This window comes from Convolutriloba macropyga, chromosome 6, assembly GCF_964194025.1.
Source record: "Convolutriloba macropyga chromosome 6, txConMacr16.3, whole genome shotgun sequence".
NCBI classification, from domain to species: domain Eukaryota; kingdom Metazoa; phylum Xenacoelomorpha; order Acoela; family Convolutidae; genus Convolutriloba; species Convolutriloba macropyga.
The window spans coordinates 66,154,137-66,172,659 of record NC_134473.1 but is presented as its reverse complement, the minus strand read 5'-3'; the positions used below and the strand labels follow the sequence as shown (position 1 = coordinate 66,172,659).

Sequence of the window (18,523 nt, the reverse complement as noted above, 5' to 3'; positions counted from 1 at the left end):
TCACGGAGGGTTGACATAATATCGTAATTCTTTCAGTTTTTTGATATCAGAAGGAAGCAAAAATTATTTTTGCTTTCTATGTTCTCGCAATGAATTCCTTTTTTAAAATAGATGCAATGAAAACAGAAACTGCTCAGTTTTCATGCTCTGTAAAAAAGAGAAAGACTCTGAATGACAAGACTAAGTGGAAACAAGTATGTATTTTTTTGAAAATGAAAAACGGTTACTCCAACGTAAAGATTTTCCGTGCAACGCACTTAATCGAATACGGCATGTGGCGGCTGAGCTTACTAACTCAATTACCAAATTGAATAGCGCTCCAAGGTCATTTCGAGCATTGAAGCTAGAATAGCGTGACAAGCGAAATTAAATTCTACATTCTATTGAAGTCATACGGATTTGTTCATTTTGTTCAACATTTATATTTAGCAACTATTATTTGTACACAATCGTCATTTATAAAGTTAAACTATAACTCAAACTCGAACTACCTCAACCACCAGCAAAACAATACTACGACTTTACACTATTGCATCAGATTCTTTGCGATTGGATTGCGAATCAACCTGTTATTGATACAGAATATTTGACAAAACTTCTACATGGTTAACAAATCTCCCATGACATCAAATTTACACTGAAAAAGTGACGTTATGGAAGAGTGTTCACATTCTGTCGACATTATTATCTACAACCAATCAGCAGTTGAATTTGACATGTAAATCCACGTGACTAGTAGTATAAAAAGAGCTTGAAAAACTACCAAAAATCAGTTGAAACTCGTAACTTTGGTCATATTAAACTGACATACAGTGCGTATTGAAGCACACTTTCTTGAGCGGTAAATTACTTGTTATTGTGTCTTGTTTCTGTAGATCATATTAGTGATTGTACAGTTTTAACTTTACTTTGACTTGTGAAAAGAGAATTAACTTTGATATTCTCAAAACTTTCTTTCTGAGCAACGAAGTTCCTAAATAAGAGAAACTTTGTGCAAAGCATAAAGTCAGTTTCTCTTACTGGCTTTAACGAAGCCTACTCTAGTTCAACATTGGTGTTACTGAAACCAATAGAGAGACTTGCTAACATTAAAATTAGAAAATTATTATTCTTGTTCAGTTATAGTTACAGTAACTCACCACTTTTCTGCAATCTTTGTAGTAGAAAGCTGAAACTTTTTAGAAGTACAGCCAATTAACAAGGCTACAATTTGTTGGAAATAGAATTCCTAAATTCCGGTTTATAACTTGAGTTATTAAATAAAACTCAACAAAAACTTGATTGTTTCAATTTGAATTATTTTGTTATTCTGAGAGAAACAAGTTTGTTATACAGCAAAGCTGAGCAATTAGTTATCAAGCGTGATAGAGCAACAAGTAATGCAACGGTATTCTACAGTATAGCGGATATACAGTTCACAAAAGTTAACTGCAAAAACACAATATCCGGACAGATTTGAAACCGCTGAAACGAACTGGGCGGTGTAAAGTTTTCCTTGACTTTGATAGGAGAGCAGCCGTTACACGGCATTACTTTTAACATATCTGGGATTCTGCCACATGTTATAAATATGATGCATTGTCTGCCGTTTATGGTATGCGGGAACGTTCTGCGTCATGCACAGAATCATGCGAGGCACCTTGTTAATATTGCGCTAAATTTAAATTTTTCCGACAAAGGACAAATATGTTGTAAAACAGCCAATTAGTATAATTGTTCATTTTTGGCCATGTCCCATTAGGTAATGCCCTTCTTACATGTATTAAGAAAGGTGTCAGGACAATTTACCCAATTCCATTTTACCCAACCTGCCATTTTACCCAACGCCATTTAACCCAACCTGCCATTTTACGCAATGCCAACTTACCCAATTTACCCTATTGCTAAATTAACCAGAACGACCATTTAGCCGACTATAAAATATAGGGCCCGTGGGACTTGATATGAAATTATCACAACTGAACATAGGATTATAATGTCCACAAATATTAAAAATCATCCTTGAAATAACTACTGCCAATTTGTAATCGGATAATTGAACGAAACGATCAAAGAGCATTGGGTTAGTTGGTATTGGGTAAAATGGCATTGGGTAAAATGTCATGTAATTAAGAAACATTTTGTCGAATTAATGAGGTAAAGTTGTTCAAATGGTCCACATTATTTGGTAGGGGCGCTGGCTCCTAATCCAGAGATTTTTGGTGCCTAAAATTTTCCAAAGCCTTAAATCTTGAAATAATTGAAAACAGGAGATGTCAAAATGATGTCAGCTAACAAGACCTCCAATTCGTCACCGAGTGGGAAAGATCGAGAACACTTCGGAAAGAAGACTCACTTTAGCAACAGCCTGACTGAATTAAGGAATCTACAAGCTAAGGCGCCAGGACAAGACAATCAGGACTCCACAACCACCCAGGGTAATTTATCGAAAACCCAAGTCAAAATGATTTTTCCCGAATATGTTAAGGAAAAAGGTTGAAAGGGTGTTAATTATTCTGCTGATAACAGGAGCCGTAATGATTTTGAAAATGAAAATGAAAAAACAATTACAAAGCCGAAACATTTCCAAAAATTTTATCAACTCTTTTAATGCCAAACTACTTAAAATGGAATTAGTTTATAACTTATACCGATTATTTATAACAACAAATTTCAGCATTTAGTTTTAATTTTTAACTTTTGACAGTTTTGTGTAAATGGCACAAATGTAGTCTTTCTTAAAACTCTAAAACAGAGCCTAGAAAACGCCTGCTGTAGTTCTTCTTAGCGTAAAGATTTCAAATTTGTTCATCTTTGCTAGCCGGTTTGGAGTTAACTGGAAACGGAAGTCGCCAGACAAACAAAGACAAATCATTTCACAAACAACACTCGCTTTCAACTGAGATTTTGGGACCAAAATCTGGCAATTTGCGACGAGCAGTTAGCAGGGACATGCAGTTCGAGCCTGGTTAGGCCCGCTATTTTTAGTATCACAGTTCTAACATTTTTAACATTAAAAATGGCGTATAATTAGGACATGTGTTTTATATAATAAAAACAATGCCTTTACAGTTTTTATTATCAAAAAATGGATCTCCTCCGTTTGTACCCTCCCTCCCCCCCCCCCCCCCCAGTCGGTTATGTACCCCCAGTTACCAAACCCGCCCAGTTACAAAAAATCATTATGTAAAGATTTATCAAGTACGCTTGGCGGGAGATTTATCAAGTACCAAAATATGCACTCACTAAGCTGGAAGGAGGACTCAAGGGAAAAATATATGCGAAAAAATATGTCCGTTTATTCGTATGCGTCGTTTTCACTTATCACGTTTTCATTATTTGGGCGCTGTTTCCTTAAAAAATTACCTTCAAATGCGCCTTTAACGAATGAGTGTTTTGTTTTTATTGTCTTGGCATTTCACGTTGGATAGGACTTTTTATGCTACGTATTTTGAAAATAGTGTCTTAAAGTTTTTGCAGTAAAAAAGTTCAGTGTTTTCGTTTCACGTCATAATGCAATGGCCCATAAAATATCTGTATATAATGCAGAAGAATTCAGTAAACATTCTTCTTCTATTTTCTTACATCATAGAAAGCGGAGAATTATAATCTGCATAGGTTTCAATGTGAACAAATTTATACTTTAATTTAAGTTGACGAAAACTTAAATCAGCGAAAGAGTGCTGATCCTTGAACGTACTTCAAATCATATTCGGGGAGCGATGTGTTAGCGCTTTTGTGCCAAATAAATTTGCGGTGCAGAAATTTAGGTTTAAACGAGGGTTGGGACATAAGGCGAAAGCTCGATCCCATAGGCGAAAATAACATGGTATAGACACTAGGCGAAAACCAATAAACACTTAAGGTGGTACTTCAAACTTCACTTGATGCTAAAAAGTACTCAGTTGTCCCCTTACATGATTGTCTTTACATGATAATAGCTTATCAAAATATAGTCGAAATTTTTTAAATATTAGCCAAATGAATCATTTGTATTCCAGTTCACCCCACAGTTATGCTTATATTTTCGCGAACCTTTTTACCCCATAGCTCTCAACTATTCAGAGTAAAGCAACAAATTTTTTTGTGTTCGCCGCTCTTTCCCTGGTAAATTTTGCCAAAATCATTTTCCTTGATTATTCCGAGTGATGGAAATAATGCAAAATTTGAATAGTACATTTTGCAGGCAATTTAGTAACTCATATTCGAGCAAAGATATTTGTAGGGAACATCTGCGTACATTCATTTGTCACGTGTATTTTGAAGTACCTTTGACAAGTGTTTTAAATGGTTTTCGCCAAATTTCAACAATATATATGTTAAAACTTTTTGCCCAAAGGCTCCGAAAATTGGTTTCTCCTAATCAAGCTTTCAACTGATATCTTAAGCCCGTTTTAAACGCATTTTCAGCTCCATTATCAACAAATTTAAACGCGCTTTTGATTTCATTTCATACCAAAGCTCAGTGTATGTCTTAAATAATTTAAAAACAATTTATTTTTTATCAATATGGATGCATAATCGTTGACTGAAAGAATTTTTTAAAAAATTCTTATCAATCTAGATGCATAATTGTGGACTAAAAGAAATTTTAAAAAAAACAAAAAGCATCAGTTTTTGCATTCGCACACAATGTTCAAAACTTTCAATTATTATCATTTGGCTTTCGTGTTATTCTCAGTTAGATATTTGAACGTAACCATGTCTCTGAAACTTAAGTAAGTTGACCAGTAGCTGTATATCAATTAATGGACCCACTTATGTCCTGAATGACTTTAATTTCAAACTATCTATTAGAGCAACTCTTTGCTCGTTATGTTGATTCAATGTCAACACCATTATAGTGAGAGTAAAGTTTGGGACCTTTGCGGGTTGCGACCCCACAATCTTTTAATTGATTGCAATCTTGTGCTCTCCACTGAGCTACTCAAGTGGTCCACACTGCGAGAGTCTTACTATGCTCTCTTATATTGAGCTATCATTTCAAGCTCCATCTTATGATCACAACTTATTTACTAAAGTGTATACTCTACCACTATCTAACAATAAACAGGACCGGTCAAGTATTTTTCAATCTCAAATTTTTGTACGCTGATTTTCTAAAATCCTTAGCAATGTCAGATCAAAAATACAAATTATTTTTTTAAAAAAGCCTTGACTCATATAGAAAAATCTTCACAAATTTAACAGCGTCATATAATCATATAAAACAAAAGTAATTAATTGTTAATCTCCCATTTAAGAACTACTGAATTTGTATTGTGGAATTTTTTAAACCAATATCAAAATATCAATTTCGTAATATATCTTTTTAATTAGTTTAACCGAGTTCGAATTGTAAGAACATATGACATGTCAAAAAAGCCTTTTTTCCTGGACCGTTTGATTTCTACAAGAGTTTTTCATTGATATCAGCTTTTTATCTCTCCGCAAATACCTTAGCAAAAGCATTGGTCCAACATGAAATTATAAAATAAACGTAAAAGGTAACAAGCAAAAAGACCCTTAATTTTGTCTCACAGTTCTTTAGCTCATCATGAGCGGTTTTCGAGTTTTTAATTTCAAATTATTCCGGAAACAGTGCCCATATTTTCTTGCATGGGCTTGGGTACCTTCATATAGTGAATTTGTCAGTGGACACTTTTCTCTAAATCACAGTTTATTTATTTTTCACTGCAGCTGAAACTGATGACGCAAACAATAACACAAACAACAATAACAATATCAACAAGTCGCCCAAAAGATTTCACGCCGTCACCAAATTGAACAAACGTGACAACTCAATCTTCAGAAACGCGTCATTATCATCAGACCAAGATACTGATGGTAGTGAACACCGCAGTGCAAGCCCGGATTTGCTAGCTGAGGGCTTCAAGAGGTCAAAGGTCAACCGGGACCTGACTAAAAAGTCTGGATCTGTGTCTACGATGAACGAGAACAACAGTGCTAAAAGTTGGCACCGTTTTGCATTTTTTTGAAAACTGTTTCTTTACTTTCAAATGGAGGTTGTGGTGGACTTTTGTTGCCCAATTCTGTTGACTTTGATTGGAAGGGTGCCTTTGGAAGGGAGAATTGGTTTGTGGGTCTTCTTGATGTCTTTCCGATAGATTGGTGTTTTGGAAAGGGTCGCTATTTGTTCTTCATTTTTGAATGTGTGAGGTAATAATATCATAGAATGTGATAATATCTTTTTGAATGTGGTGAGATAATGTTCAATTGTGGCGGTTTGTTGTCAACTTCATTGTTAAATGAAACAGAAGAAACGGTACCATTACTGGCGCTCATGTGACCATGGAAAAAGTTCTGATAGACCATATATAGATGTTTCTACATAACTGTGAGGTTTTTTTAATCAGATACTTTTTCTAAAGCAAAAAAGAAAACGACAGAAACTGAAGTTCTAAATATCATTTATTCTTCGAGGGCAAGTTTTCCCATGAACCTAACTATATAATATCGGCTTCTTTCGCAAATTAATAAAAAGTAATTTTTAGAAAGCCAGCCGCCTGAATTCCTCATGACGTCATCTGTTAAAAATCTCAATCTCATGGACCCAAATGCGAATAATTCCGAAGAAAAAGACTTCAGACGACGAAGCAAGCGACCTGTCGTCAACCAATCAGATACCGGCGATAAAAGTCAACGACGCAACAGCCTATTTTGGTAGCTTTCTGATCATTAAGAGTTTAATCCAACTTCAATTTTAATCGAAATTTCAATCAGTAATTGAAAACGCTAGTAAAACGTGAAAAATGTGTTGTTTAATGAGTATAACCGTTTTGAAAATGAAAATAAGGTGGCGGGTTTTTAAGAAGAAATTATTGTCTTGAAAATATTCAGTAATTATTGCATTCAAATTAATTATAAATTTACAGCGCATTCTACTTAAACAGGCAGGTCTTCAGACTATTCCCCAAATGGAAATGTCTTCTTGTCAGATCGTTCCAGACCAAAGTAACCTCTGAGCAGGCCAAAATCAGACCATTGTCCAGACTTTTGTGAGCTGGAACATATTTTCCGACCCCGTGATTTTGGTCTGGAAATATACCCTGTGCGCTGGAATTGGATCTGAGCATGGGTAATTTCCGCTTAAGACCTTGATATGGGAATAATTGGAAAAAATAACAGGGAAAAGATTGCTCGAAAAAATTGCTGATGTAATTATAGTCTGTTATTCCCAGCGCTGGAATGTCACAAAGAACAATTGTAAGAAATACATTTACCGCGCATCCTTGCCGAGGCAACGGAAATCTGAGAAAGAAAAAAATTTTTAAATCATTATTACAAAGCTGGATAAATATTTTTTCCTGGCTAAATTATTCGCTCCTAATATGAAATTAATAATCTTTCTGAAAGCAAAGTTTTTGAGCATTTTTCATTGAACCTATTTATAAAATCGGAATACGGCGGAGAAGACAAAAGAAAAAAATAGCTAGGACACTAATAGGAAGCAATGGTCCATATCTGGCGAAATCTGAATTTTCTCGTCTGTTCTTTGAAACAATACTTAAAGATAAAAAATAGCTGAGAACGCTAATCAAACAAAAAACATTTGATTTCCAAAGTCCGATATTAAAAACACTGAGTGTATTTTAAATCGAAGATTATTTTTTCACTTAAGTAAGACATATTAAATTGTAAATTCAAACAAACTTAAAATCTCTCCATGATCGGTATTCATTTAATATTTTGTCACCTTTTGAAAAAAAAAACGGCTGATATAAAATTTTTTAAAATTTTCACGCAATGTTATAATGCGATTTTTTTAAAATATTTTCAAGTGATGGAATAGATGAAAATTCGGAACCTGAGCAATTCCTTGTCGATCAATGACTTTCTCCATAGCGCATACTTACTGAGCTTCCGCAATCATTTTTCATTGTCTTCATTGGAGAACAACTGTTGACTCCAAAATATTGTGTCAATGAAAGATGATTATCTTCAAGGAACACATTATTTTGGAGCTTTCACTGTTGTCTCTCTCTCGAAAGTAAAAAAACCCTATTGCGAGCATCTCTGTACGAATGTACTATAGATAAAGTAAGTGAGCAACAATGCATTTCTCAGATTCAACTTTTCTATCAATGTGTATCAATGGCTGGATCTTTTCTGCTAGCGCCCCCCCCATATTTCTATAGCCGTTAATTTAGCACCCCCACCCCCCAAAATTTTAAGTTTTCGCCAGTTGTAAGAGCCATATTTGCATTTCATTGAAACTGGAGTGCCTCGGTAGATTAAAGGCACATTTAGAATAGTTTCCTGAAAATTAAATAAAAAATTGAGCCCTTATTGTAGCCGATGACACCAAAAACGATATAATACAGAAATTTTTATTGATGCTTACGTTATATGTAACAAGTTTTTGTTGCAATACGTAATACCTTCAAACCATAGCTGCGCTAGCTTTTAATAAATGCATTTTTTTCTTATATGTTTTTGTATAAACTTCCTTAGCTTTATCAGTATGTTTAAACATGTATAAATTGGGGTGCCATTTTAAACGGGGTTGTGATGGGCGCTAGCAGAAAAGATCCCAATGACGAAGGAGTGTAAGGTTGGACTGATTGCTTTATTATAATTCGCCAATTTTGTTCAAATATTTTAATATTCTTCCTTGTAGTTCAGTGTGTGTCCAGGACCCTTATAAACATTGGCAAAGTTTTTATTATTTTACTGTTGAGGTTTTTGGTTATATAATTTTTATATAATTTCTGGTATTTTAGGTGAAGTTGTCTTCATGCCAAATAATTTGTTAAGATTTGGGCGGCTAGAACTTTTGTTCACTTCAAATTTTCATCAGCGATTGAACTCGTCTGCGATCTAATCCACCAGGGCAAACTACTGTTTCAAAGGCATATTTGACAAAGAGAGGAGCTTGTTCATTGATGTGCTGTGACAAGATTTTCAATTATAAGTAGAAAATCATTTTGAATTTCAATTCAATATTGGATCAAAACAAGAACAAACAAATTCTGTCAAACAGATTAGATTATCTTTAGCAGAAAGGAATTTTTTTGAGTTTCCATGGTTGCAGTCACTCAAACTGCTTAATTGGATTAGAAATAGCTCTCAAAATTGTTCAAAAGCGCACACGTCAAATTTCTTTAAAAATTTTTGGAATTCTCTTTCCGTACTTAACTCCTAGTGCGTTTCAGTACTAGGCCACTATAAATGCAATTCCTCATCATTGCTGAATCATAGATTGATTCATGTCACTTTTGCCGGCTTGTCTTCGACCCTTCTTTGGTATGAGATGACAGTTGTGAAAAATAGCACTGTTAGGTATCAGATGACAGTCTTCAACTGTTATTATACACTATGGTACCAAAAAGATACGTACAGCATGATTTCTGCTTTTAACGCATGATTCGTGCTTCATAAGCATGGCTTGTGATAAGGCGTGAAAAAAGCTGTGAGATTTAGAAGTTTTAAGAGAAATTTCCTTTTCACTTTCTCCGCTTAATTAGAAAAGATGGTTCAACCACTTTGTTCTTTCACCGTTTGCCAAGTTGTTACGCTACGAGATGTCCAATTTTCATGGTCTAAAATACAAAAACAACTCAACTTGAAATCACGATCCAGTGCACAGTATGTATACAAACGTTATTTGAACGATAATAGTTTTGAGGCCCAAAAATTGAGCGGAAGACCCCCAAAATTTTCTAAAAATCAGAAAAAAAGTCAGTTACCGATGTTTTGAAAGATTCAAAATCCTCACTGGAGCGCATTAGAGTGGCTCATAACACTTTCTCTTGCTACGATACAATTTTCAGAGGTACAGTTGGATGAATTCTAAAATAATGGCGTTTTTTCAAGAAATGCTGCAAAAAAGACAGTTTGAAGAAGAAAAGCAAGAGTTTTTTGTTCAAATTGGTGAATAAATATGCTCAAGATGCAATTTTTTTCTGACAGAACATTGTTTTTACTGATGAAACAAGGCGGTGCATCTCCAGCGACGGAATTGTTAGAGTTTTTCGAAGATTTCTTGAAAAAAAACACAAAAAACGATTTGAGTTCGGACAGACGATCACTTATGTTTTGGGGTGCAATACGATCAGATGGACGAAAATTGCTTGTTAAATGTCCAAACAAGCTAATTGCTGTCGGTCATTTGGAAATTTTGAAAAATTCAGAAGAAAGAATGCATTTCCTGGATATCGTATTGAAAATTTATGAGAGGTTTTAAACCAACAATTACGAAAACAGACCATTGTGTACCATAGTTCATTTTAATCAACAGTCTTGGATCAGGTTTGAGAAGAATTTCCTAGACTGTTTTTAGGTTTGAAGACATTTTCCTCGGCCGGGCTTTACTTCATGAAAGTACTGTCCTCGAATTTGGATTGATATTAAACCCAATCCTTGACTTTATCTCAAGCTAAGTTTTTAACCTTGAGTTTGACGTGACAAAAGACACTGTCCTCAACTTTATAGTTAACATATTTCAAAATTCATCATATTTCATATTATGTATTTGACGTTTTCCTTATTTTTCTATCTTTTCACTGTGTGGTAAAATATACGCCACAAAAAGAATATAAAAAAATTTTTACTCCAGTCCTCTTTGGAAGCGCAAATACGAATTTAATAAAAAATATAATTAATTTGAAGAACAAGCAAAAACTTCTTCCTACTGGTGTTAGTTGACCGGCTTAACGTTGTCTTATAGTTTTTGGCTCTTTTATAAATTTAAATGGTCTCTGTTTTCTAAGTTCATCGTAAGGTGTTTTTCGCAATTTTTCCCCTCCACGATAGGAATGAGTCTCGACTAATTGTGAAATATAAACAGATTTCAATTGGAGTTATGAAAAGGGTTTGGCTTAATCAAAAGAACTAAGAGTGACATTTGAATCGAATTGGGTTTGACTTTAGCTAAGGTCCTCGACCATGTGATTAAAATCAATATTTACCCAAGGGTCTGGAATTAAGTCTTTTCATAGGGTCAATCTCCAGACTTGGGTCAACAACTTGTTCCTAAAGCATCTTAGCATCTCATTGCAAAACGTTATTTAGCGATTGATCTGATGTTCTGCCGCGCTTTTCGTTTCGAGTCTACGATGTTGTTGTTTATAAAAAAGTGACGTGTCGTTTATAAGAAAATTATATGATCATAGTTCTGAATCAGTACTGATATTAAAATTGCAATTAGTTCTACTAAACATTATTCAACAGATATTTGTTACTATTATTTGCAATTGCTAGAACCGTGAACGAAGTTGTGGAGCTGAGGGTACATAAAATTTCTTCCAATTTTGTTTTTGATTAATTTAAATAGGTTTCAATTTGAAAACTCGGTGTATAACACATTGAACGGTTTCTAGGACAGCTAAGGTTAATCATTCAGTACCTATGATGTTAATTAATACGGAGGCGAATTTATTATCACTTGCACTTTTTTTAATGCTTGATCGAAGAAATCAAATGCCTAAATTAGAAATTTATTTTTTCCGTATTTAAACAAATTACGGAAACAGAAATAATTTTTATAAATATTTGTTCTAAAATTAGAGATGATCTAAATTTAAGACATTTTGGGCAACTTTGTACTTCATAAATGCAAGTTTATGTCTGATATCGTAAATTAGCGATTTATCTGATGTACTTGGGAAAATTTTGGTTTGAAATCTATGAAGTCGGTTATAAAAAGATGTGATGATTTATGATCATAGTTCTGAATCAGTACTGAATTTGAAAAAAAAATTGGCGTTAGGTTTGGGTTTAAATAAAAGAAGTGTTTGGTAAAACCTTTTCTTGCCGTTTTTAAAAACAGCATAAATATCGGTTTCTTACATTTTCAAATAAATCAAACCGATGTTTTTCCTACGTTTAAAAACGACTGTGCCGCTGAAAACAAAAAAGAAACATACAAAACTTTTCTTATGCCCCCCCCCCCAGCACTGTGTATTTTTCTTCCGAAAATGTGTGCTTTTGCCATTTAGGTGGAGCTGGAGGTGGAAGTTTGAGTGACAGGCGAGGGGGAGGCGGAGGCGGAGGGGGTGGAAATGGCGGAGGTGGACTTGTGGCGGATGGAGCAGACACTGTCTCTCTCAGTTCCACAGGCATGACACCAAAACCCATAACCCTAAGCAGAAGAAATAGTTTGACCAACAGTAACAGCAACAACAACAATAACGCCAACAACAACAAGAAAACAGGAGGTAGGTATATTTTGTCTTTCATTGAGATTGGCAATAGTCATCAACAATAAATGTTATTTGTGAAAACTGAACCAAATTTATTTTCACATATTCAGATTATTTTATCATAAGTCAGTTATGTCCGATCAATATCTCTTGCTGAGCGATAAGAAGTGGTATGCATCATTTGAAAGCCATTCAAAATGAATCGATAGTTTTAAAACAAACTTGAAAATAAACAAGGCCAGTTTCTTTAAAAATTTCCACATTTTTGCCTCTTCACTATCAGAGCACTTAAAGTTAAACCAACCATACTTGATTTTATCTACTTGGTCAGTCTTTTCAAAAGTTGCCTTAACTGACTCTTTTTATTGCCTGCCAGTTAAGAGGTGTTTTCTAACAAAAACAATTCGAATTGTATTGAGGCCTTGGATTTTTTAGGTCTGTTTACACATTTTTAAAGTCAAATTTGAGTGATCAAATTCAAATTGGAGTGGTGAATTTGTTCGCCTCAAAGTATAAAAACGAGATCAAGAAAGACTGGTTATAAAACATAAAATCTTTTTTTGATTGGTCTCTTTAAAGACAGGTCACATTGGTTTTCTGAAGTCCTAGATGAGTCTAAAGATGAGGCATGATACAAGTCGTTTAATGATTTTAGCTAATCTTTTAGTCTGCAAAGTCTGCAATCAGAACAATATATAAGCAAACCAATACAATTATTGAAATCAACGGCTACCTCTCCCAGACAATTGTTTTCGAACGTGGAGTAAGACAAGGGTGTCCTCTATCAGCTTTGCTTTTTATTCTTGCTATTGAGCCGTTACTTTGTTCTGTTGACAACTCAACTGACATCAAAAATTTCGTAAATGCCAAAACTGTTGCTTATGCTGATGACATTACATGCCTAGTTCATAAATCATCGATTGAAGCGCTCTTTGATACTGTGAAAGATTTTTGTGATCAAACCCAGCTAGAAATTAATGTAAAAAGAGCGAAATCCTATCTACTAACAATATTCCCCTTTATAAAACTGTGCGATCAACAAAAATCCTTGGTATAGTATTCCCCGCTGACAAATCTCAGCCGAATCTTCTTGGTCTCCTGAAAACACAAATAGCCATCTACAGTCGTTTTATTTCTCGAGCAAAAACACTGAAAGCCAAGAAAAATATTATGGAAACATTCATTCTTCCAAAATTCCTTTACTATGCTCGACATACAGACGCGACCATGAAAAGCTTGGGAATTACGCAGAACCTCGTTAACAGTCTTTTGAAAGCTGGACAGGAAATGGAAATTAGAAGCGAAGTCCTATACCAGTCATCAGCTAGAGGCGGGATCTCCCTTCTACACATTCTTTCAAAAGTTGTTTCTGCAAAACTTTTTGACGAATTTAATTCATCTGACGAGAACTCGATCACTTTGTCGAAAGAACTATCCAATTTGATAAATTCTTTAAAGCTTAAAGTTGTCCAGAATGAGAATGTTCTACTTCTAATCAAAAACAACAGAGAATCCTGGCTCGGGTTACATAATGACATGAAAACAAAAGAAATCTACTGGTACATATTCAATGAAATTTCCCCTCAAGTTTTATTGAAAATCGTTTACGCCAAGCTGTCATTAAATACAATTGTTCAACGGAAGAATTAACCCGCTTTTGTGAAGATATTTGGAAAACAAACAAGCTCTTACCTCAACAGCAAAATTTGTTGTATCGACTAGCATTCAACTGTCTTGTTGACAAACAAGTAAGATGGCTGAAAAATTTCTCTGACTCGCCAATTTGCAGTTTCTGTGAAAACAAATTTGAAACATCTGAACACTTAGTTTTTGAATGCGAAAAATTAACTGAAGCAAGAACTTTATTACAATTGACAAACTAGCCTGAGATATTTGTCCATATGAGAGTCGAAACTCTAAGATTTACTGCAAGTGTTTTAAACGGATCATGGCAAGAAGCTCCTGAGCAAACTAAAAACTATTAGAACTTTTTATTCAATTTGTAATGCTGTTTTGATTAAGCTACTTTTGTATTGTACAGCTAGCATTTGTACATACCTCCTTCTGAATTTATTAAAAACCTTATTGTTGTATAAAGCCCCATTGTTGTACTTGACCCTAATCTTGTAATTATTTGTAAAGCCTCATCAGTGTAACCTATGAAACTTGCTGAATTAGTTTAAATTCTTTGTAAATGCCAACTGTAACGCTTCATCAATGGAACCTGCTGAATTATTTTAAAATCTTTGTAATTACCAACTGTAAATAATAGCATCTGAATTTATTATTTAAAAGCTAATCTTTTAATGACTTGGACAACATTTGCTCAAAATAATTATTGAGTTTTGAATTAAGCTTTTATTTCAAAAAAAGTTTGTCACTTTTCCCATTGTGATTTCAATAATGAACGGATTATTTTTCTTATCTACCATTGTTCAGATTAACTTATTTTTTCAACCGTTGAGTTAAATTTTGATTTTCGCCCTATTTCTCAGTTTTTCGCTGTGTTGTTTTTCATCATTCTTCTTCATAGCACGTGTAAGCTTGATTTCAGGGTGCCAAGGACGCGTGCGTATTGTGAACGCCTAATTAACACATTCTTCTTGTCTTAAATTTTTAACAGCACTTGGTCAATAATTGTTTTCAAGGTCTTTTTAGAATTTTCAACAGATCTTTTTTGTTTGCCTGTCTATAACTGTGTGCCTCATTGTCGAACAAAGTCTGTTCTCTGAGTGAAAAGATTGATGATTATGTATTAATTGCCTAATTCATGACCAGCTCTGCTGTGTTTTTGTTTTTTTCGAACACAACCTTTTTGTTACAACCTTTACAACCCGGTTCCAAGTCAACGTTTATGATTTCATTCTTGTCGTTCTTAGATTTTGTATTTTGCGTACAGAATGACCTCTCATCTCTAGGTATCTCTTGCGTTGTTCAGAGAATTTGAGGCCAGTGGAGGATAACTCAATCCGAATGAAATTTTTTGACGGCTGACTTACACTAAATAAATATAAATCCTTTTAATCCTTTTAATACGTTAGAAATATTTTTGTGCGAAGTACAATTGATGCCAACTCTGCTTGTTTATCTTGCTTAACTATTGTGCACTAAGTTTCTGTATCATAAGTTTTGGTCTCTAATTTTAAACAACATTGATGAATTCGAGTCTCTGTTCTGATATTTGTTCGTAGTGTACTCACATACAAGTAAAATTTGAGTAACGTTGCTTCTCATTCTGATTGAAAAAGAAAACACTGGTTTAAGCTTGTCTGTTTAGAGCATTTGGTTCTTTTTTTCTTATTATGTAATTTTTTGGTCGACGATATTTCGTTTAAATTGAAACAGATAAAAAAACGACTCAATAAATGTTTCAACAATATTAAAAACTATCATCTATATGGTTTATTTTTGTCGACTTGAAAAAGTAATGATCTTTTGACTATATATAACTGTTTTATTGACGTGTTGAGTACCTTATGTTGTTTATGTTTATTGACTGTGTTTACTATAATATGTAGATTAAATTATGGCTTACAGATTAATAATGTTTTCAAAATGTGCACACATAGTAAAGTAAAATTTCATTTAGAATTTCTTTTAGTTATTTTCAGTCATTTTTCACGAATGAACAAATCTGTCAGTCGTTTTTCTCTAGAGAAAGATTACTATTAAAAAAAACGGCAGAAAACATTTTAGAGTTCAACTAAAGTGCATAACAACATGTAATTTTCATTCTTAATCAATATGGCGCTGTAGGTAAATAGCCAGTCTCTTCATTTTTCGTTTTCTGAACATATTGTTAAAAGTTTCCATTTTTACACGTTTTCAGATTCAGTCCGCTCTGTTTAGGAAAAATTTATAACATTCATTCATAACCTCAAAATTTTTCTGTACGTCTAAAAATGAAGCTTACTATATTGCTTTTTTGAATGTTTCAGTATTTTTTTCATGAAACAATTTACAAACATTTATTGAATTATCTGATAAGAAAGGTTAGCAAATTTATGAATGCCCACTCCTCGCTCGACTGGCAAAAGCTTCGGTGTAATAAAAGCGTGGTTTAGTTTGTATTGATGAGTTTGTTTTCGAAACAAATGCATACCAAGAAACGGTAGAAATTCTTTCTTAGTGGTGTATGATTATTTCAGGCGGATCATTTTCGTCTAGTGGCTATGTCCCATCAGATTTACAGGTAAAATACTTTTTTCACTTTGATTAATTGAGAAAACTAAGAATCAACACAGTTATCAATTCTTTGCTGGTTGTGTTTAGAATGGTGTCTACATTGGCAGTAAGTCATTACAAACTTAAAAATTATTTTTGGTTTATAAGAGAAAGAAATTATTCTATCACCACACCAATTTTGACGGTTATGTGCTGAGACTTTACAGAATCGCGAATCGGTTGTTGCATACATGGCTAAGACCTTTTGAAACTTGGAAATAACGTTATCTGCAGAGATCATTCAAGGTTTGTATTAGAAAGGAGTGTCTACTGTTTCCAAAATTTTGAATAACGGCTCTCACTTTTGAGGCCGCTTTCCACTCTTGCATCTGATTACATGGTTAAGGTGGACTAAAATTACTTATATTTAATCTTTTTAATTGTTCCGACCCACGTTAGAGGGGAAGGAACTATATAATCAACTGGGTTGTTTTTGTGCAGACAATTTTTGCCAATCGATATATTCATCGAACAGGGTTACTGGTAGTATCACTGGAAACCTTGTAAACTGTAGAAATTCAAACTAAAGTGTTTTTTGAACTTCGCTTTCTCCAATTAGTTACGCAGGTTTAAAGGTTTGTGAGCGTTACCCTAACTTCCGTTGTTTTGTTCACATTTTCCCTAATTTTTGCTTAAATTTAGATCAATTTTTGATAAAAAATATGACAAAATTGTAGCTATAGTCTCATTGTTATTACTTTTAAAGATTACACTTAGCCAACTTTTTTCAAGTTTGACTGGTAGTGCAGACATAAAAACAATCTTTGTTTTCTCAGATGTTAGCTTATTGTGGCTCCGGTTCCTCAGAAAGTTTTCCGGAAATAACTTTTCTGCGATCTTTCACTAATTTAAACCCATAATTATAATAATTAATTAGTTTGTTTTTATTATTTATTATTATCATTTTTCGGAAAAACTATTACGCAAGGTTTCAGAAAAACTGCAATTTTAAAAGCCGAGAAGCAATTGCGAAGCCAGTTTTGGTCCCATCATTGGTTTTTGCTACGCAAAATGATTCGGATTATATTTTGGGTCCGTATTTCATAAAATAGTTTTTTGCATTTTTCATACAAATTACAGGCAGGCCGGTTTTCATTGAAAAATGCAATTATTAGGAGAGCCAATTTTTGATCAATTTTGATATCTAAAAATTTGTGTTTGTTGAGCAAAGTGCTCACGGTTTTTATGGCTTCGACAAATTGTTTTCCTAAAAGTTTAATGAATTCGTGTGTTTTGCCAGTGTTATTTTGTGAAAAATTATGCCTTTTTTGTTTTTTTCTTGATTGCAAACCTCAATTGTCTACAGGACAAATTTACTACTAATGACAGACCATTTGAAGCATATGAAGCATTCCAACATGAGGTTATCGGTTTTGAAAATTTTGTTTTTTTTTTAAAATTTTTTTTTAGATTTATCACTTTTAATCTTTTTCTATCACCATTCAGCGTAGTCTCGGCAATAAATGGGATTGCATTCATCTCAAGTAAACCATAATGTTATTTGTTGCTTTTTAATTTAAATAATTCTTTTTGCGTTGATACTACATTTTTTTCCAATTTTTAAACGTTATTCCTATCTTCTGAGGTTCTCTTATGCTTCGTCCTTCGACAATCACATTAATGACACATTTTTGACATATCATATCAATGGCGATGAAAGAAGGTGAGATTGATTTTATATACTATTCTTTTTGAACAGGTTCTGATTTTACAGGCTTCGATACGGTTTCATCGCAAAAGTGAATTGTCTTTTTGATTTCTGCCGCTATTTGTTTTTTGAAATTGTATGACATTCTTGATACGGACAAGTTTCAATGGTTTTGTATGAAGGCATAAATGAAGCCACTGAACTTATTCAATTTATCGCTACTGCCATTCTTGACTTTGTTTTCAATTGTTTCCAAATGTGTAAACGCGTTTTTTAAGTTTGCTTTTTTTCTGTGTATTTGTTAAATGTTCTCAATGAGAAACAAGTCCCCTTTATTTCTTGGGGAAGTACAAGTCATTTGGTTCGGGTTTGTTTTTATCCAATGCTACTTTGACCTTTTCATTAAACTGTAAAAAAATAGATATACAATGAATTTCGGTCGTAAGTAATGCTTGTTGGTTTAATTGATTTTGTTTTTTGTCTTGGCTCTTGCTCTCCTGAATGGCAGGAAGCGCTAGCCCTCTTATGT

The 18,523-nt window shown here is 33.8% G+C and overlaps 1 protein-coding gene across 5 annotated transcripts in view; it reads left to right on the top strand.

The window, feature by feature from the left end:
- Positions 1-18,523, top strand: part of LOC142340527 (uncharacterized) — a 63,677-nt gene that overhangs the window by 20,350 nt on the left and 24,804 nt on the right. For 3 of the 5 annotated variants that reach the window (XM_075391088.1, XM_075391087.1, XM_075391089.1), the window contains 4 exons: positions 2,250-2,417; positions 2,801-2,947; positions 5,659-5,931; positions 6,474-6,858. In XM_075391088.1, coding sequence (XP_075247203.1) covers positions 2,250-2,417; positions 2,801-2,947; positions 5,659-5,931; positions 6,474-6,646 — 761 coding nt within the window. In that variant the 3' untranslated portion in view covers positions 6,647-6,858. Of the gene's footprint in view, positions 1-2,249; positions 2,418-2,800; positions 2,948-5,658; positions 5,932-6,473; positions 6,859-11,918; positions 12,138-16,270; positions 16,315-16,394; positions 16,414-18,523 lie in introns of those variants that run through there. The other 2 variants (XM_075391092.1, XM_075391090.1) reach the window with 1 other exon arrangement.